Genomic DNA, 21734 nt, shown 5'->3' with positions numbered 1-21734 from the left:
CTCTTTCCCACCTTCTGTCCATGCGGCGCCTCCTCCGACGCCTCAAACGACGCTGGATCAAATCCCCTTCTCTGACCAATCAATCCTCTTATTTCTCATATCACTCGCTCTATGACTCTTGCCAATCATCTGCCAAGCGTTCCTACTACTCTTCCCTCCTCCATTCACAAGTCTCTCATCCCGCCATATCTTCCAGACCCTTTCCCGCCTTCTTTCCCCTACTTCTCACCCTTCCACTAACTCTCTCCTCTCTCTCCCTCCCTCTGACTTGGCTAATTTTTTCTCATCCAAAATTCTCTCTCTTTGCCAGAACACCCTCTCCTCTCTTCTCCCCCCTTCCACCTCCACCAGCTCTGCCACCTTCTTTCCTATCACCCCTGAATGCGTCTCCCATCTCCTATCCAAAACTCACCCCACTGCCGCGCCCCCTCCGATCCCATCCCCACTTCCCTCATCACCAAAATGTACCCTCTTCTTATTCCCTACCTAACCGCCTTCTTCAACACCTGTCTCTCCTCCCCCTTTCCTTCAGCTTTCAAACACGCCACCATAATCCCTATCCTGAAGAAACCTTCTGCTAGCCCTCTTCTTGCCTCCAACTTCAGACCAATCTCCCTTCACCCCTTTATCTCAAAGCTCCTTGAGCGCCTAGCCTACTCTCAACTTTCTGCATTCGTCTTATCCCATTCCCTTCTCCCCACCTCTCAATCTGGCTTGCGCCCTAAACACTCCACTGAGACTGCCCTCACCTACGTCCTCAACTCTCTCCTTACTGCTCGCTATGCTAAGCAATCGTCAATTCTCATCTTCCTTGATCTTTCAGCAGCTTTTGACACTGTAGATCACCCCTTACTTCTCAGCACTCTGTCCTCCCTCGGCTTCAAAGGCTCTGTTCTCTCCTGGCTCTCCTCTTACCTCTCCAATCGATCCTTCACTGTCTCCTAGGTGGCCGTACCTCCTCCAGCCTCCCCCTGAACTATGGTGTCCCTCAGGGATCCGTGCTGGGACCCTTTCTTTTCTCTCTCTATACCCCCCCTTCTCTCGCCAGTAATCTCCTCTTTCGGCATTTCCCACCACTTCTAGGCTGATGACACCCAACTCTTTCTTTCCTTCTCCTCCTTCACACCTGACCTCCACCACACTCTTTCCTCCTGCCTCACAGCCATAAAAAACTGGATGTCATCCCACTTTCTTTCCCTCAATACGGACAAGACTGAGGTGCTTTTCTTCCCTCCCAACACTCTCCCCCCCTCCCTTCATCCACTTTCCAACTTCCAACCTCCTCATATCTACTATTGTCCGCAATCTTGGCCTCCATCTCGACTTCTCTCTCTCCTTCTCCACCCACATCTCTCTAACCTCTCGAGCCTGTCATCACCAACTCTTCAACATCCGCAAGATCCGCTCCTCTCTCACATTCCATGCCTCCAAACTCCTAATCTCCTCCCTTATTTTCTCCTGCCTCTTCTACTGCTCCTCCCTCCTCTTTGGACTCCCTGTCTCTCGCCTAACTCCCCTAAAATCCATCTACCACTCCTCTATTCGCACTCTATGTCTCCTCGGCCCTCGAGACTCAATTTCTTTCTCTCTCTCTCCCCCCTCAACTGGCTTCCCTTCCTCTCACCTGAAATTTCAATTCCTCTGCCTTGTCTACAAAACTCTCCATGACCTGGCCCCCCCTACCTTTCTTCCCTCCTCCTCTTTTTATTCACCCTCCCGCTCTCTCCTCCCAGCAGACCTCTACCTCCTCACTGAACCCCCAGCCCCATGTGCCTCCTCGCGCTTTCGCTCCTTCCAACTCTTGGTCCCTCCTACACTGGAAGTCCCTCCTGCTCTCCATCCTCTCCACCCCCACCTATTCATCCTTCTGCTCCTCCCTGAAAGCCCTTCTTCACTCCCCCCCTCAGACCCCTTCCCTACCCCTCTCCCCTTCTAACCCCCCTCATTCCCCTCCCTCAGCACCCCAAATTCACCACGGATACCACTTATGACCATTGAGGACACCAGATCACTCCCCCTTCCCTTCCCCTCCCTCTGCCCCTTTCTCCCACTCCCAGACCACAATATAGACTCTGGAACCCCCTTCACCTTCCCCCACTCTCCCCCTCCTCTTTGTAAATTGTTCTACATGTTGTTCTAATGACTTGTCTCATGTTTGCAAATATGCTTCTCTCACTCTTGTACCAGTTGTTATATTGTAAAGTGCTTTGGCTTAAAGCGCTATGTAAATTCAATAAACATCACAATGGGTCAGAGGATATGGGATGGAGCCCACCAGGCACTCCGCTCCTGTGATATCTTGAAGGCCATATGCCAACTGAGTTCATTTCCTGTGATGCTATGTACTGTCATTTTATTGTGTGAAGTTAATGTGGCATCATTTCCCGTTATGTCATCAAAAGGGTAGGTATGATTGTTGAAACGTTAACATCCCTACACATTTTTGGGCACAGATTGTTGGCATGTATGATTTTGGGCGACTGTCCGCTGGACGCGTTTTGGGTGCACTGCGTTGTGTGCATGTGCCTGGGTGCACTATGCACACTGTTGCCAATTTTCTACACACTAATAGTGCTAAACACGTGCGCCGACCATTTTGGGAAGATGATGGCTACTTATAGGGTGCACCAGCTCAGATTCTTATTTGCATACCTATCTGTAGGACCTGGGTGCATGCCATACCACATTAGCATTTCTTCGGATATGCTGCAGAGTGCTGATGTTAGCAGGACACAGAGGCACATATACACATGCCTGCACTTGCAGTACGCACTAACGTTCGTTCCCACACGCATTGCCAGGAGGTGGACAACATGCAGCCATGCGGAGCCTGCTGCCGTCGTACAGATGCGTCCATTGTGACTGTGGATATTTCGTAGGACACTTATGGTTTGCTTAATTGCAAGGAGGACTGTGTGCTGCTGAGTCTGAGTGCAATTTGAGGGAAAAAAAGTATCACCCAAACATTTAGGAACACTATCATTATTAATGTTCACTTTTGCACATTCCTACAACCCATTAGGGAAGGGAAGGGATAGCACAATTCCATACTTACTGTGGGGAAATGTGGATTTCTAGGACTTGGTTGTTAGGGAAGGAAGAGATTGCTGTGTCACCCTCACGTCTCCCATGACACGATTTTTGAGGGGATGGCAGCCTGCGACATGGGGAAGGAGTTTACGTGCAGGTGTGCCACAGAAATTTCATTTTGTCCAAAACATTTGTTTGTACGCAACTTATCTTAAGGCTTTATATTATAACAACTTATAATAAAGCAGCTACTATCTGTATATGTACAACAGATTTGTCATGAACTAACCTCACAGATTGCACTAAGTGCTTATATGACATTAAATTACAGTGCTAGACTTATGAAGGCAAACTATTGTTCTTAACTATTTTTGTATTGCTTCATGAATAAAATATGTGACATGCAAAACATTTGGTGAATCCATGCTTTCCATTTTAAGTGGTTTGAGACAGTAAGTGCCATACCTGTTGGCTTCCAATTGAGCGGATTGACAAAGGGGTAGTTGATTTCACCTGTTCACTTTTCAGTTACGCACCTTGTAAGGGGGCACAATTGTTCCCCATTTTTCTTACTTTGCCTTCCAGCCTCTTCTTTTTGCACAGTTTCTTTCCTTTGCTATGTGCAAATGGTGTTGTGGAAGGATTGCGGATTCTACTGCCTTGCTTTCCTTTCCAATATGTTTTCTTATGGAAAAGGAATGTTCTTGCTGTACATGTAGCAATATATAGTACATAATGTACGCTTCACACTACAGTGTGTATCAATGGGGTTACCGTACAAAGTCATTCTGTTATGAGGGACATTTTTTTCCTGCAACTCGCAGGTGCTTGGCATCGCCATGTTTCAAAAACACACGTTACACATATGTACTCTTGCATACTACAACAACTGTGCAATCATTAGAGACTGTTCTGCTTCTTTACTACATTGTACTGATGTTTTGCTGCAAGCACTTGCCAGTCGTTACTCTGCCCCTTCTTTGTTCCCATGTACAGTAGCAGTGCGGTACGATTGGTGAAGGGAGACGTTAATTCTGTTGTTGATGCATTCCCTTATGGTGTCCTCCCAATGTCCTTCTCCCGTTTCCTTTGTACATACACATTTTCAACACCTACTCCATTTTGTCTTGCCATTTTTTGCCATGCTGCTGTTTTCATAAAAAAAGTCAGTGACGGAAATGTTCCCATGAGAAATGTACGCACCTCAAAAGGTTTGTACATTTCCCATGCGAACAAACACTGCAAACCACTACATACCCACACCCACACCCCCAACATAACCAAACCATACTTACCTTTTCTTCACGCTTTGTCCCTGCGGCGCCAGTTCCCTTTCACTTTTTTTTTTACAAGCAGCTGCAGGGGTTTCCCCCGCAACCCCCGCTCACTATACTGTAAAGTATAGTGAGCAGGGTGTTGCGGAGGACACCCCCACAGTTTTTTTTTGTTTTTCCTTACATAAAATGCTTGCCACCAAAGGTTAGAACATTTGGTGTTTGAACCTTTGTAGGTATGCATTTCTATGACTTTTGGTAAAGTCAGACCTTTTTTTGCCAGTCCTTTCGCACAGTTCCAATCTAAGCAGATACACAAGCCTCAGAAAAATGTAAATACAAGGTGCGGGAGGCCTGAAAAGTTAGCATCAATTTGAGGGGAACTTTGGCAGCCACATCTCTAATTTGGTTAAGAAAGCCCAAGTGAAGAAACCACTTGGAAGGAATCCCTTACTGAGCTATCTGCTAGGCCTTTGGTGGTGCGCTGCACAGATAAAGTAAAGCAGACAGGAGGCGCGTGGTTGGTTAGCTGTTCACCCTCACCAATCCCCTCTATTCCTGTGCAAGCAAAGTCAGATTGTTCATTTATAATAACTAGCACATTCTCAATACTGCCGATTGTCTGTAAAAGCCTCACGAGCCGTTATTGTCCATCTTGATGTTTAAATCTTCAAATAATTTCATCATATAAAAATGGCACCTGAATCAGATTAGATTTTTAGATACTATATACGCCAGGGTTTGTCAAAATTATATTTAGTCCTACACCAATGCACTATTTAACATAAAGAAAAGTAATTTTGATGCTGACATTCTTAGCAACAAGCTTCTTGATATAACTTATCTGAACTGACCATGAAATCATCTGCACCAGTGTTGCCTGCACCATACCAAACGCCAGTTGAAACTGTACTGAAGGGATGGGACAGGAAAACAACTCAGACCATGTGTGATTTTCCATTGACATGTGCTAATTGTACACGAGGCACATGAGTACACGAGAGAAACCCTGCTATGTACCGTCCATTAAGGACAGAAACCTCTATGGCAGAAACAGCTCCAGAGACTAGCAAGAATATCCACAAACCAGACTGTTCAAAGAGATTTACATACACGCACTGGTGTACTATTATGGCCATCACTCATGATCATGAGCAGTAAGCATCAAAACCCACCGGAACTAAAAAATCTTGGTAGCACAAAATACTCCTTGAAGTAGAAGGCAAAACTCAAAATGCCAGCAAACCGTACGTACCTATTTACATGAACAGGTACAAAAAGTGAAAAATATATACCAGTTTATTAAAACATATGGCAAAAAAGCCAAAACAAGTTTACAGTGGAAAAGTAATAAAAGCTAAGAATCTGGCAAAGACCCCCATTAGAACATTTTAGGCTATTCAAAATGTACACACTAGTGAATTTGAGTCTTTAAAAAGACATTCTTAGGAATGTACAGCAGACCGGCAAAACAACTGGTATTCCTTTGCATGGCTGCTTATATATATGGTGGTAAGGAGAATAACTAAATATTTTAGGATGCTGCCTCCATAACGAACATTTTGAACAGCTCTACATGATCTCAAGCTGGGGAAAACCGGTCAGGTAGCAAAATAACAGCTCAGTCCTAGGTGAGAACAACATTTATAGTATTTCAAATGCCTCATCATGCAAAGCTTTATTTCAGATTCCTTACAATGGTCTATTTTCTCAACACTATGGAATAAAACTATTTACATTTCAAAAAACAACAGGTAGCAGAGATACCCCTATTGTTTATAGCTATTCATATACAGTATTTTAAATGCACAGCACAATACACAATTTGTACAACTGCTTAAGAGACATGGTTCTTCAATTTATCAAAAGTGGGGTTTCTGAAAAAAAACACCATATATATACACATACATACATACATATATATATATATATATATATATATATATATATATATTCATTTATATATCATATTCAGAATCATCGAACTTCATTTACTATACCAATCTTAATAAGAACAACATTACAAAACACATTTAAGATTTGGGGGACTATAACTTTTAGAAAATATTCTTAATTACAGAGGATATATATATCATGGCTCAAAAGGTTGCTGCTTAAAATTTGAAACACATTTACAATTCTTTAGTTTGCTCGTGTTCTACTTCAATTTCCTTCTCTTTGGCTGCAGTGGGCTGGCAACCGTCTCTGCAAATGAAAGATAAAACATAGTTCACGGATTACATTGGACCTTCAATAAAACAAAGGGCAACTGGTGTATTCAAATCAACACTACCTCTAAAAAAATACAAATAAATGGCCAATTGTTTTACATCTTTCTTCCCGCGATCGTAGATCACTTTGTGGAAAACGGATGTCCATTTTAAAATTGTAAAGCATTTTGTTTGTTTGTTTTATTCACTTATAATGCGCACTAAACCCAAGGGTAGCCGGGCGCAGCAGTACAGAATATGCAAGGCTTAGGTTACAAGATTACAGGATACATACAGAGCAAAATATATACAGGCTGTAGGCAATAGGAACGAGTTACAGACAGAGCAAAATATATGCAGGCTATTTAAAGGTGGGTCAGTATATATATTTGGGAGTCAGAGTTTCCCAGTTGCTCTATGCAGATCCAATATTCAAAATGTTTACACTTATTCCTTAGATGTAATGTCTATTAAACCCCTGCACCTGAAGCAGGCTGATATCTAGGCAATGAACGATCAGCAGGCTCAGTGCCCCAAGGTATGACTGAGAGCTGCAGCAGACTCCTTCTCTATTACAGCTGTTTATCGCTGTTAGCACAACAGGAAAACCTCTGGTTGCTAATGGAGAAAATATTGGGTTTTAGAAAAGAAAAAAGGCTTCTTGGTCCCTAAAAAATATGCTCAGCATGTGAAATCCAAAATGTTGAATTAGAACAACAAACCACTCCAACATAGCCACTATTAAAAAGGAAAAGGAGCTTGAGAAAGACCCATTTCTATTTTCATGGTCCATGGGTGTCAGGAAAGCAAGACTATAGAAAATGCAAGTGAAGTCTTCATTTGTGGTAAAAAAACAAAAATACGAAAACAGGTGTCCCGGGGAGTCAGATTTTGCAGCTGCCAGACTGCTCCCAACAAAGGCTTGTATTAGACGGGTACAGTCTGCATTCCGGACCGTCTAATTTGCTGGCACATGCGTACCGGCTGCTAACGTTCTGTAATATTTGGAAGGCCGATCAGAATACAATTTCCAAACAATAACTCTTTATTCCTTAGCAATGCAGCAGTAATTGTGGAAAAAAAACAGGCCAAAGTGTATATGGGAGATGCTTACCTTAGGGTCATCATAATGCTAAATGTACATTTGTAATTTACACATTTTAAGGGGCTTGGAAACTAAAGTTATCTACTATATGAACCTGTTTAAATGAACATGGACACTGCTTGCCAAGTAGAACATCTGACTGCATTCAGAACGCGTGAGAGACTCCAAAACTTCAAGGCCAGCATAAGTCTGAGGGTGAGCAGATGCAAATTAGTGAAAAGTAATGGGAAGCCATGATCTAATTAAGCCACTTGTTATTTTCTAACATACCAACCGGACACATCGGTTTAGAAGCGGAAACAGAGGGTTTGGAGTACTTAAAAATGATAAAGCATGCCCAACAACAACAAAAATCTTCTTGTAGAAAAGATTGTCCCACTCCACCCAACCCCCACTTTTCAGTACCCATTAAGACTATGGTGAGAGACCTGGGAGTCCTAAAGGATGTGGAGCTCAGACTAAACCCCCAGATCAGCACAGTGGCCAAGTCTAATTAGAGTAAAATTCTACCATTTATTCCCATCCACAAATCCAAAGGTTGATTCCCCTCTAAGAAAACTTTCCTGGAAACTGAATCAAGAGACTACAGTGAAATATCAATTCAGCAAAATTCTGCTCTCAAAATGCAATAGGCATCATATCCTTCTGGAAGCATCTACCCGCTACTACAAGATCACCTGTGTATTAAGATCATGTTCATAACTCATGAATGCCTTTAACTTCAGAAAAAAAGGAAACTACCCAGCCCCAACACCATGCCTGTGCTAAGATAGTGGCAACTTGAAAGTGTTTTTCCAAATCCAAGAGTCACAGGGGAAAGACTTCTCTGAAGTGGAACACCAACCTAGGAATGACCATTCTCTGATACATAAGAAATGCCACCGGCTTAAGACAATTCAGGGCGAAACTGAAAACTCTCCTATTCTGACCTTGCAAACACGATCAGCCATCTCCTGAATGCCATGCTTTACCGTTATACTCCCCAATATCCTATGGCTAGAGTTTATTTATATAATTATATCTAGAATATGGTGGCAAGGCCGTATACAGAGGTAACAGATTTTTATGTCTAATGTGCGGCAATACCGTGATTAATGCCTCCATCCACCAAAAGTACTAACTGGATATCAAACCATTAGCATGTACTACACTAACTGAACAAAGCAACCATGCTAAATTGCACATAACATTGTTGTAGAGGCCTTGTCTTGTCCAAGCCCCAATGATTTTATGGTTTGTGAACCACAAATACACAAACATATTCAACACCACAAATATGGTCAAGGAGATCTGTTTCAGTGGCGGGTTACCAGAATACTGCCACATGAGGAATTCAGCTATATTGGGTTTGAGGTGATGAAGGTGTCAATCACAGAAATGACAAAGAAAGAAAACAAAAGAAATGTCTATTGCGATAACATAATTGAACACCATGGTAAAGAAAGGGACATAGAAGAAGCAACTTTGTAATCATGAGCCCCCGAATAGGCACCTTAAAGAGCTGCATCTCCAGAGAAAACTGTGCACAGCAATTTAAAGTGCTTTGGATATGCAGGTAGGCAAGCCATGCATGCTGTAGAAAACCAAGGGAGACGTCATGAGATTGGAAAAACTTGAGGTGCACCAATTAGACAATCGAAGGGCAGGCAGATGTGGTATTTCCTGAACGCTGAAACCGCTGCAAGAAGCATCATTTTGGTCTAGTTTAGTCATTTCTTTGAACCACCAACAGTTGCCCTTGTGGAAGCACATGCTCAGTTTCTTAGATTCTCTGCAGCCTCGTATTACACTGTGGTTATGGCACCAGGGCATACTTTTATTCCCGAGACAAAGGTGATGGTGACCGCTAGATGAATTGCAACTTAGCTCATTGGCAAATTCAGCTTAGTCTTCTATATTTCAGAATTCTTCTCCAGCTAAACTTTTACTTTGTAACCGGCAAGTTTCTTTTCAAACTCCACCACTGCACTTTTGTTTAAATAGCCTTTGAACGCTTCTTGAGCCAGGGATGCACAAAGAAGTGGGAAGAAAATAATATGCATGACCAATATTACTTACCAGTAATCATCTTTCTGTAGCTTGTATCTGCTTAGAATCACAAGCTGTGCATAGGCCACCATCTAGTGGTTGGTGCAGAGTATTACGTATGTATGGATATTATTGACAGAGCTAGAAAACCAAACACCAGACACTGCCACTTCAACAAATGGAAGAGATTTGTCTTTTGGTGTAAAAGAAATGAGTTCAATCAGATAGCTTGCTCAGCAACAGCTTTGGTACTATACCTTAAGCACTTATTACACTGAGGTCTTGTTTATAATTCACTTAATGTACACTTAGCCGCTTCAGCAGCCTATACCACATTCCAACACAAAACATGGTGGAGAATACTACTCGTTAAAGCCTTTACAGGGTGTGTGAAACGTATGTACCCTCCAGTGTCTCACCACCCATTATGGCAGGATCTAAATAAAGTACTCTCACAGCTGATGGGCCCATCTTTTGAACCAATGCACAAAATGTCACTTAAGGAATGGACGTACAAAGTGGCTTTCCTCATTGCTATTATGTAAATAAGAAGTATAAGCGAGTTACAAGCCCTACCAGTATTGGAACCGTTCTTAACTATACATTTAAGAACACATCCAAGGTTTTCTCCAAAACTCACATCTAAATTCTGTTTTAACCAATCAATTGAATTACCAGCTTTCTTCAAACCCAGAGTAAAGGAGAAAGAGCCCTACATACAGTAGATGTTCGTAGGGATTTAATGTATTGCCTTGACGCAACTAAAGATATATGAAAAACACAAAATGTTGTTTGTGTCCATGGCATCAGCGAGAAAAGGAGATGCGGTCACCAAGGCAACAATTACAGGTGGAGTGTCAGATGTATACAAATGTGCTACTCCATAGCTAACAAAACACTTCCATTTACACCGAGGGCTCATTCATCCAACCACAAGTACAGGAGTAGCCCTTGCTATTCTCACAAATGTCCCTGTGCAGTCCATTTACAAGGCAGCTACTTGGAGTTCAGTACACACTTCTCACACAACATTATTGTGTAGATACATAATCAAAGTCAGACCCTCGGGTTGGTCAATGTAATGGTTTCTTCCATTACATTCCGAGATGTGTGGATGATCGTGCCTTTAGCTTTTCTGAGACGCATCAGCTGCAAGAAGTGTTGACGGTTTAAGACATTTAATCACTCCGATCCCTTCACAAAATACTGCTTGCTAGCCTATGCAAAGCATGTTTTCCAAGCAGATTCACAAGCTCCAGAAGACAAATATTAATAACCAGTAATCATCTTTCTGTAGCTTGTATCTGCTTAGAATCACATGCGCCCATCCATCCTGCCCACGTGCGAGGAGGGGAGGGGGGGGTTGTGTGTGTGTATATATATATATATATATATATATATATATATATATATATCACAAAACACAGCAGAGGAAAGAAAACCGCACTCCACCATGAGGTACTGCAGGTCCCAAACGAAAATGACAAACTCAAATCAAAGTAAAGACACGAGTTTTAATGTTGGTTAAAAAAAAGGGCAAAAAAAGAAAAGCACACACAGCAAACAAAGCAGGACGCCAAGGATGGGTCCTGAACGACGCGTTTCGCGCTTCCCTGAGCGCTTGGTCACGTTAGGGAACCATAGTGAAAAACACAATACATATTGCACAGTAGTCCCTCTTCCATTTTGCCTGTTTCCACAAATCAACCACTATGCTGTAAAAACCAGGGCAGCCATGTTAGACTGGAGTAAAGTCTAAAACAGGACAATGATATCAGCATTTAGATATAGCAGTATAATACAATGCACAGTAAAGTAATTGAAGAAACATGTTTAAAATGTCACAAAAATAAGAGGTAAGCATAATGCTGAAATATAAGTCCCATGATAAAAAATAAAGGACAATTGATATGGATGCATACATAACAATAGTTTTTTCTGTTTTGGAAATGAAAACATCACTTTCCAAAACATGTAGTCAAAAAGTTATAACAAAGTGCAAGTGCAATATTATGTAAACATATTAACATAGCAGTAGTATAAAATAAATGCAGCACTATCAGGAAAGTGCGACCATGGAATTAAAACATGTTTCTATAAATGGGCCATAAAGTGCAAGTGCAATAGCAAAAGATCTGATGAGTGGGATAGCCCACAGTTACAACATAAAGTCCAAGTGCATTTCTATGTAAACATATCGACTTAGCATATATTGTCAATTCTACCTATAGGTAGAGAGCTCGAGCTGCACTCTCCACAGTTCCTTAATGGCCCAGCCAGGTTTAGAAAAAAGTTCGCGTCCACGCCAATGTTGTTCTTCAATTTCTTCCTTTATTCATTTTGCAGGGAAAAATACGTGACATTTAAAAACATGGAAATCCGTTCCAAAATAGAAAAAAGACCAATATATCGGTCCTCCCAAGTGCAGCACTAATCGTGCGGAGGCGTTCACGCGTTTCGCGGCTTCCTCGCCGTTTGCTCACAACAATTTGCCTCATTGTCATGGAACCGTTTTAAAACATGAGGGAGAGGGTAGAGAGGAGGGGGCGGAGAGAGAGTATGAATAACAATAGAAAAAGGACCAGTTTTACCCAGACAATGAAGTCCTGTGTCGGCCATCTTAGCCTGGTGTGGGTTCCCATAGAAACCCTATGTGTTTGCAGTTGTTTTTTGTACTCTACCACTTTTAATGCCTGATGTTAGGTGTTTCGTGCATTTGCAATGTGACTTTTCAGACTCCATATGTGATGAAATGTCATTCCTATGTGCATTTTGAAACAAAGGTCCCTGCATAGTGCGGATTATTGCGGTTATGCTAGATCATCTGGAACCCATTTAGAATTTTTTGTCACATGAATTGACTTTCTAAAGTGCTTAGTGCTTTAGCTGTATTGGCTCTTCACATTCAAGTGACATGTGCAATAGCAACATATTACCTTCTAAGCATAAGGTGTCAAGTGCATAACTTTATGTAAAGACTAACGTGCTAAGTGCGTTAGCAGTATTGACTCTTAGGTTTAAAGTGACAAGTGCAATAATAGCATATTATATTCTAAAAATGAAATAAAATACCAAATGTATATCTTTAAAAACAGGGTTTCTCCAGTAGCATATACCGCATTTGATGACTTATGTCAAACATTAAACTCTTGTCACATTTATTAGCATGAGGTTATCTGTAAATAATCATTGCTATCAGCACTTTGAGATATTCCAATCACATAATGTGTGTGGCAATTCTAAAAATCATTTAGAACCCAACCGGGCTGTCTGAATATATATTCAATGAAAACACTTAGTTAAAGGGACATTATGGTTAAGTTGCACTAATAAAAACCTATAATATTCAATGAAAAAACTTTGTTAAAGGAACGTTACGGTTACAAGTAAAATCGGAAACCCCCAGAAATTCTCCAGTTATGGTAAGCTAAGCAACCATAACTCACGCCGCCACCGTGCACTGCTAAGACTAACACCCAGGACATCAAAGATGACATCACAAATGTCATTGATGACATCACTGATGACTTCACATATCTGGGCCACTTGTTTTTGTTCACTGACATATATAGGCCAGGTGGTTTTGTTCACTGACAGTCAGTATATTAAAATTGAAAAGGTGCTATATATCTAGACGTTAACCTTGTCATATGTTCTTAAAGTACTTTCCTTAGGGTTTGGTCTCAGCTCATGGTGCACATACATGGGGAAATAAGCAGGCCTCAAACACACAATTCATGTGTATACATGAAGATAAAGTTTAATTTTATTAACATTTTCTGATGATGCTTTTTCTTTCTTCCTTACTTTAGTTTCCCTGTATGTGCCTCCGATTGGTATGCTTTGTGGTTCTTCAGATGTATTGTTTGTTCTAGCACAAGTGTTGGAAGTCTTGAGTTGTTAGCTAGTTATTACATGTTTAATATTACTCAAACCTCTGATAAGGTAGCATTCATTATTGTACTATCTGAAATTACTAGATTATAAGTTTTTTCTCCATTCAGTCTATGGGAAAAAGACATTTTGGGACCCCCCTATAACTTAGCCCACCCTTGACCAAACTTTGCAAAAGAATTCAGAGTGGCCATATACTTCTTTTGCAAACTTTGGTGAGGATTCGTCCAGGGGGAGCAAAGTTATAAGCCTCCCAAAAAGTGCTCTTCCTATGGGTTTAGCAACTTAACCACAGTTACCACGGCCATGTAATTTTTACACACACAAACACACACACACACACACACACACACACACACACACACAATTTTTAAAGGGACATTATGGTTACAAGTAAAACTGAAAAGCCTTAGAAATCAGCTAGTTATGGTAAGTTAAGCAACCATAACTCGCGCCACGACCGTGCACTGCTAAGACTAACACGTCTCTAACAAGGGGTTGTGTTTATAATGTTGGTAAAAAGAGGGCATGAGTGATCGGGAGACCTATTCTAAATTACATAATGTATTAAAGAATGTACTCATCTAACCAAAACATTATAACGGAGTGTTGTTGTTAATACAGGAACCTAATCATTCACACACATAGGCAAAGGCTGCAGCATGCACCATAGAAGTATACCATTTCTAATCTGGTAATAGTGGATAGTAAAAAAGAATGTATGGTAATTTATCAGAGTTTTAAGTAATGTTAAACATGGAATAAATAGCTAATAATTCAAGACATACTACATACTTGTGTTAGCACAAACAATACATAAGAAGACCCACAATGCATACACATCAGACACATATGGAAACTAAAGTAAAGAAGAAACAACATCACCATAAAATGGCAATAAGATTAAGGTTCATCATCATGTGTACAAATGAATTGTGTGTTTGAGGCCTGCTTATTGCCCCATATATGTGCACAATTAGATGAGCCCAAACCCTAAGGAAAGTACTTTAAGAACATACAAGATGGTCAATGTCTAGATGTATAACACATTTTCAATTTTTATATTCCGACTGTCAGTGAACAAAACCACCTGACAGATTTGTCAGTGAACAAAAACAAGTGGCCCAGATATGTGATGCCATCAATGACATTGATGTCCTGTGTGTTAAGTCTTTTTTTTAACCAATTTATTAACCTTTGAACAAAATACAAAAGCATATCAAAGATAAAACATTCTATACATATATACATCAACCATAAAGTGGGAAGGGGAAGAAAAAGAAACCAAGGAAAACCCCATAACACCACCAACCAAGGTCACAATGAATAGAAAAAAAACATCTTGAGGCAAACAAATGAATTCCAGATTCCTTCTACAAGGCACATTCTATCCTATAATTAAAAAGAACAAGTTACTTTCTTACCTGGTAACGTTCTTTCGATGGGATGGTCCGACGACGTATTCCATATCTATGACATGTAATCACCACAGCTGTGCTGCTTCGGAAACTTTTTTCGGCGTCTGCGTCGATGAGCCGTCGTCGAGGACCTCCTCCGACGTCCGACGTCATCTGATGTGATAAGTAGGACGCACGACGCCCATAGCCTCAGTTGTAGTTTTTTCCCCCAGAATGTGTGACAAGAGTCAACTGCCAGTCAGACACAAAGCCTTGCGGAACGTAAGCTGCAATCGCAAAAGAAATTCTGCAGCGGGGAAGGCAGGGCGGGAGCGATATGGAATACGTCGTCGGACCATCCCATCGAAAGAACGTTACCAGCTAAGAAAGTAACTTGTTCTTCGAGGGGATTGGGTCCTCCGACGTATTCCATATCTATGACAGACTCCCAAAGCAGTACCAGAGCAAGGAGGAGGGAAAGAATTTAGAATCAAAATTTAGAATAGCCAATCAAATAGCAGCGCAAAGGACCGCCTTGCCAAAGGCCAGATCCTGCCCTCGGATGGAATCGAGGGAATAGTGACGTACAAATGTATGTACTGAAGCCCAGGTGGCTGCATCACAGATGTTGCGAATAGGAACACCCCTCTGCAGGGCAGTAGATGCAGCCACACCCCTGGTAGAATGGGCCCGCAAGCCAGCCGGTGGGTCCTTACCCGCCAAGCGGTAACACTCCGAGATGGCTAAAATAATCCAGCGAGACAGTCTGTTTCGTCACAGCTTGCCCCAAACGCTTTCCAGCGTAACCAATAAAGAGTTGATCGTCCACTCTGACCCGGGACATGCGTGAAACATAAAAGCTTAAAGCTCTCCTAGGATCAAGCCTATGGAGCCTCTCCTCTTCCTTACCAGGATGCGGAGGAGGATAGAATGCCGGAAGAACAACCTTCTGGGCCAAATGAAATTCCGACACTACCTTGGGAAGAAAAGGACGAACTCGAAGGACAACCCTGTCCTTGTGAAATACAGTGAAGGGTGGCTTAACTGAAAGTGCCCTTAACTCACTCACTCTGCGAGCGGAAGTAACCGCAACTAAAAACACAGTTTTCAGAGTTAACAGCCTCAAAGGGCAAGAATGTAAAGGCTCAAACGGAGCACCCATAAGAAACTTAAGAACAAGGTTTAAATCCCAACCGGGCACCAGGAAAGGTGACGGAGGGAACACATTAGTGAGCCCTTTCAGAAACTGCGAAATTAAAGGGATTTTAAAGTAAGAACACTCTTCAGACGAGCGCTTAAAGATGGACAGCGCCGCCAGGTAACCTTTAACGGTACCCACTTGCAAGCCCCTGTGGGCCAAAGAAAGCAAAAAGGACAGAACCATGGGGATGTCACATGCAAAAGGATCCACATTCTGAACACTGCACCAGTCGCAGAACTTACGCCAACGGCAACGGTACAGAGACTTTGTTGCCGGCCTACGGGCCGAAAGCAACACCTCCATCACGTCTTCAGGGAGGTCCCAATCCTTATACCTCAACCTTTCAGAAGCCAAGCGTGAAGGTTGAGGGATCTGACCTCTGGATGGAGAACCTGACCCCCCTCCCGTGAGAGCAGATCGTCTCGGTAGGGAAGACGACGTGGAGGGCAGATGGACAAGTCGAGAAGGTCCGGGTACCACGTCCTCCGAGCCCACGCCGGAGCAATGAGGATCATCCGGGAACCGAACTTCGGTAACCTCCGCAGCACTTGTGGGATGACGGGGACTGGAGGAAACGCGTACAGCAGCGGGAATGACCACTCCACCACGAACGCGTCTCCTAAGGCTCCTTTTGGAGGAAATTCCCGAGAGCAAAACCTTTCGCACTTCCGGTTGACACTGGAGGCGAAGAGATCCACTTGAGGGGTCCCCCAAAGGGCGAAGATCTCCAGGAGAATCTCCTGAGCCAACTCCAACTCGTGAGAGATCGCGCTCTGCCTGCTCAGAGCGTCCGCCGTCACGTTTTCGTCTCCGGCCAGATGAACTGCCGAGATCGAAACTTCCTGCTGGATGGCCCAGAACTCGAGCTGCATCGCCTCCCTGCACAGAGGAAGTGACCCTGCCCCCCCTTTTGTTGAGGTAGTGCATGGCCACTGTGTTGTCCGTCAGGATCAGGACATTCTTTCCTCGCACAGTCGGCAGAAAAGTCTTCAGGGCTAGCCTGACGGCCCTCAGCTCCAACAGATTGATATGGAGTCTGGACTCCGACGGAGACCAACGACCGCTGAATGTCAGCCCGTTGGCATGAGCTCCCCATCCCGTGAGGGATGCATCCGTCACGATCGTCACCTCCGGCCAGGGTAGCCAAAATGGAGCCCCCTTCATCAAGTTGCCTTCGACGGCCCACCACAGAAGATCCACAGAAGGTCCCGGGCGACCGAGGGCGGCACCTGAACCGAGTCCGACATCCTGCCGGAGGACTGCGACCATTGCGTCTTGAGTGCCCACTGCAAAGATCTCATCCGCAGGCGAGCCTCTGGCACCAGAAGAATGCAGGATGCCATGAGGCCGAGCAACCTCAAGAACTCGAACGCTGGGAGCGTCTGGGCATGCTGAAACTTGTGCACCATCTGCTGAATGTGAAGAGCCCTCACCTGGGGAGGAAAACACTGCCCCAGGGAAGTGTCGAGCACTGCTCCGATGTACTGGAGCCGCTGTGTTGGCGTCAAATGGGACTTCTTTAAATTGAGGGAGAAGCCCAGCCTGTGAAGGGAGTGGCAGGTGACGGATAGATGATCCAGGACTTGCTCGGGAGAGCTCCCCCTGATCAACCAATCGTCCAGGTAGGGGTAGACGTGAATCCCCCCTTGCCTGAGATGCGCTGCCACCACCACCATGAGCTTGGTGAAAACCCTCGCGGAGGTCAATCCGAACGGCAGGACCCGAAACTGAAAGTGCGAGTCGCCAACCGCGAACCTCAGGTACTTCTTGTGCTTGGGATGGATCGGCACATGGAAGTAAGCATCCTTGAGGTCGAGTGACACCAACCAGTCCTGAAGCTGAAGGGCCTGGAGGACTTGAGAGAGAGTAACCATCTTGAACTTGTCCTTCCTGAGGAGTTTGTTCAAACCGCGCAAGTCCATGATGGGTCTCAATCCCCCGTCTTTCTTGGAAATCAAAAAATAAGGGGAATACCATCCCTTGTTCCTCTCCGCTACAGGCACCAGTTCTATGGCGCCTTTCTCCAGCAGGGCTTGACTTTCCTGCGCAAGGAGCGGATCCGGACTCTGCAAAGAGAGGTTCCCCGGTGGATTGTCGCGAGGCCTGTGCCGAAAGGGAAGACAGTAGCCGTGGGTTATGAACTCCAGAACCCACACATCTGAAGTAATGGCTTGCCACTCTACAAGATGCTGCGCCAGCCTTCCCCCAACCGGCGAACCATGGGACATGGCCTCATGACTGAGTGGGAGCGGCTGCGGCGTTACCTAAGGGCAAAGAGGCAACTGCCCGAGCGGCCTTGGCACCACGGGTACCCTGTCGTCCACCTCTGGTACCCCTGCGACGAGTAATAGCGAAAGGAACCACCCCTCCACTGCTGTCCCCTAGGACGAAAAGGCGGAGGTTGGCGAACTGCAGCGCCCAACGACTTCGCTGCAGCTTTTGAGGTCTGCAACCTCTCAAGACTCTCGTCAGCCTTGCTGCCAAAAAGGTGTTCACCGTCAAAGGGCATGTTGAGGAGCCGGGACTGCACACCAGGAGCAAACCCTGACTTCCGCAACCACGCAAACCTGCGTATCACGGTGCTCGCCGCCATGGACCTACTGACGCATTCAGCTAAGTCCAAACCCGACTGAACGGACTCGCACATGGCATCCTTGCCATCCTGGACCATAGCAAGGAAACCATCCCGTTCGTCCCCTTCGGGAATATGTTCAGCCGCTAACGCAACACAGTTCCACAGAGTGTGCGTCAAACGAGACAAGGCACAAATGGAGTTGGCCGCCTGAAGCGCCATACCACCAGAAGAAAACACTTTCTTCGCCCAACCATCAAAACGTTTGTCGTCCCTATCAGGAGGGATGGTAGGGTACGACGCCTGCTTTGCCGGGGCCGCCTGCACCACCAAACTCTCCGGAGTGGGGTGCCTGGTCAAGTAGCAGGGGTCGCTACTGGCTGGACGGTATTTTCGCGACAAGGATCTGCCCACCGCCGGGAGACTCTCCGGAGCAGTCCAAGCCGCTGCCACCCTTCTCTGTAAAGCCATATGGAACGGCAGTACCGGGTCAGTTGGGGGACCAACATCAAGGATGTCCGTCAGATCATCCTGCACAAACTCCCCTGGGGGAGCAGACCATCCCAAGTACTCAGAAACCCTAGCCATAAGGCGCCGGTACGAGGAATCGGCATGAGAGCCAGGCTCAGGCCTACAAAACTCCACCTCCGGAGAGGTGTCCAGTCCACTGGCATCATGCAGTGACTGCCTCAAATCGTCAAACAGACTATGGCCCGAGACAATTTCATCTGGCACCTGACTAGGAACCAGGCCATCAGAATCCTCATCCGCCTCTGAAATATACTCCAGGTGGCGAAAAGAAGGCACCCTAGAGTGCTTGCTCTTAACCAGAGCCTTCCTAGGGGGTTCTCCCGCGACACGGGGTACCTCCGACACGAAAGGCGTCGATGGCGTCGAGCGAATCGGCGCAGACGTCGAGAAAACCGGCCTCGGCGCCGAGAGGATCGGCGTCGAGGAAATCGGCGTCGACGTCAGATGCAGCGCCTCCAGCATCGGCGGCGTCGACACAGCCCTCGAAGCCGGAGCCCCGAGCGTGTTCCTCGACGACCTGAGCGTCGACGGCTTCGATGACTTCCTCGGAGCCGGAGCCTCGAGAAAGCCTGTCGACGCCTCAGACGTCGATGTCTTCCTCGAAGACCTCACAGGTGCACACGGTCTCGAACGCGTCGAGGACCGGGACCTGGAACGGGTACGGCGAGAACAAGCCTCCTTGTCCGAACGGGACCTCTCCCGTGACTCGTGCCGACCACTCTTGCGAGCGGTGTCTCTCGACCTCTCACGGCCGACCCCACTCGGGGGCGCGGACGGCTTAGTACCCTGCGACTCAAGAATCGCCAGCATTTTCTTCCCGAAGGAAGCCCATTCCTCCGGCGTCGCACGGCTGGTGGGGTAACCGACGTGCCGGGCAGAGTTCTCGGAAGAGGACCTGGAAGACGACCGGTGTCGGCGCTTCCGAGAATGCCTCGAAGAGGCTGAGGAGTGGCGAGACCGACTCCTAGAAGGAGACCCACGAGACTTCCGACGATGACGTGGAGAGTCACCCCTCGAATCATCCGTCGAAAGCCCCGCAGACTTCGACTTCCGGGGCTTGGACACCCGACCTACCGACAACTTCTTCTTACGTTCGCGTAAGGCTTTGGACGTGAGCGACTGGCAGTCGATACAGTCATCCGTGTCGTGGGCCTCCCCGAGGCACCAGAGGCAGGCGTCGTGCGAGTCCGTCACCGACATCTTGGACCCACACTCCCCGCACTTCTTGAACCCCGGACGCGGGGTTGAAGACGAAGTAGAAGACATCTTCGAAGGATTTCCACAAAACGAACAGGTTCGAAGAACCGGGAAGAACAGAACTCCAAAGAGTCGAGGCGTAGAACCGAGAAACACGAAGCAACACGTTCGCGGAAAAAACGGAACTGAGGCTATGGGCGTCGTGCGTCCTACTTATCACATCGGATGACGGACGTCGGAGGAGGTCCTCGACGACGGCGCATCGACATCATCGACGCAGGACGCAGACGCCGAAAAAAGTTTCCGAAGCAGCACAGCTGTGGTGATTACATGTCATAGATATGGAATACGTCGGAGGACCCAATCCCCTCGAACTCATATTACATGTGCATTAACATTACTGATCTTTAACAGTTAAAATGAAACGTAAAGGTCTACTTATCCTTGTATGGACCTTCACGACACTGAATGCGAGATTAGGCCAAGTCCACATCCAGGAAGGCCTTCCAGATCTTATCAAAAATAGGCCTCTTCTTCTGCACTGAGAAAGATCACACTTTCAACATTGCATGTATGAAACATCTCCTCCAGCCAATTGTTTTTTGTCAGAAAACCAGTAGATTTCCAATTACGAAGAATTTACTTCTTCGCCACCATGGCCCCTTTTAAAATCCAAGTGGTCTGATGTTGATTCAAAGATTCCATCAGGGTGGTTTCTCCCAAGATTCAAGTCTCGAAATCAAAGTCTATATTTTCCTTGAGCACTTTGTTCATTGTGGCGGCAATCTCAGTCCAGAAATTCTTCACCTTATGGCATTCCCATAACATACGTTACAACGTGCCACGGACGTGACCACATCCCCAGCAACTGTCGGATGTTGTTAATTTCCATTCCTTCATCCTGACCGTTGTCCAAAACACTATTCATGATCATGACTTGACAGGACCTTACTCCTAGATTCAGGGACATTCTTTTGATATTTCTACAAAGATCACTCCACCTATCTGGCATCATCTCCTCCCTCAGGCAGCTAGACCAGTCATCCAGGATCTTTCCATTCCCTTTCGTAAAACTGCTCAGCAAATTGTACATATTGGATGCTGAATGATCACTGTCGCCAATTTTCTTGACAACAGACATTAACTCGGATTTGACCAAAGAAGGTAAGTTTACTGCTCTCTTCAACTTCCTGTACTCTCCATATGTACAGGCTGTTGACTCATATTCAAGTTTCAATTCACAAAACGTTTTCCATCTCGCTCCTATAAAGAGGTCTCCAATTTTTCTGATACCA

The 21734-nt window shown here is 45.1% G+C and overlaps 1 protein-coding gene across 2 annotated transcripts in view; it reads right to left on the bottom strand.

The window, feature by feature from the left end:
* Positions 1-5585: 5585 nt before the first annotated feature.
* Positions 5586-21734, bottom strand: part of NCOA6 (nuclear receptor coactivator 6) — a 1612994-nt gene continuing 1596845 nt past the window's right edge. For both annotated transcript variants that reach the window (XM_069652283.1, XM_069652285.1), the window contains one exon: positions 5586-6509. In XM_069652283.1, coding sequence (XP_069508384.1) covers positions 6463-6509 — 47 coding nt within the window. In that variant the 3' untranslated portion in view covers positions 5586-6462. The remainder of the gene's footprint in view (positions 6510-21734) is intronic.

This window comes from Ambystoma mexicanum, chromosome 3p (genome assembly GCF_040938575.1).
Source record: "Ambystoma mexicanum isolate Mex_15411 chromosome 3p, UKY_AmexF1_1, whole genome shotgun sequence".
Classification (NCBI taxonomy): domain Eukaryota; kingdom Metazoa; phylum Chordata; class Amphibia; order Caudata; family Ambystomatidae; genus Ambystoma; species Ambystoma mexicanum.
The sequence above is the reverse complement of the archived record's forward strand: the minus strand, read 5'-3'. Positions and strand labels throughout refer to the sequence as shown.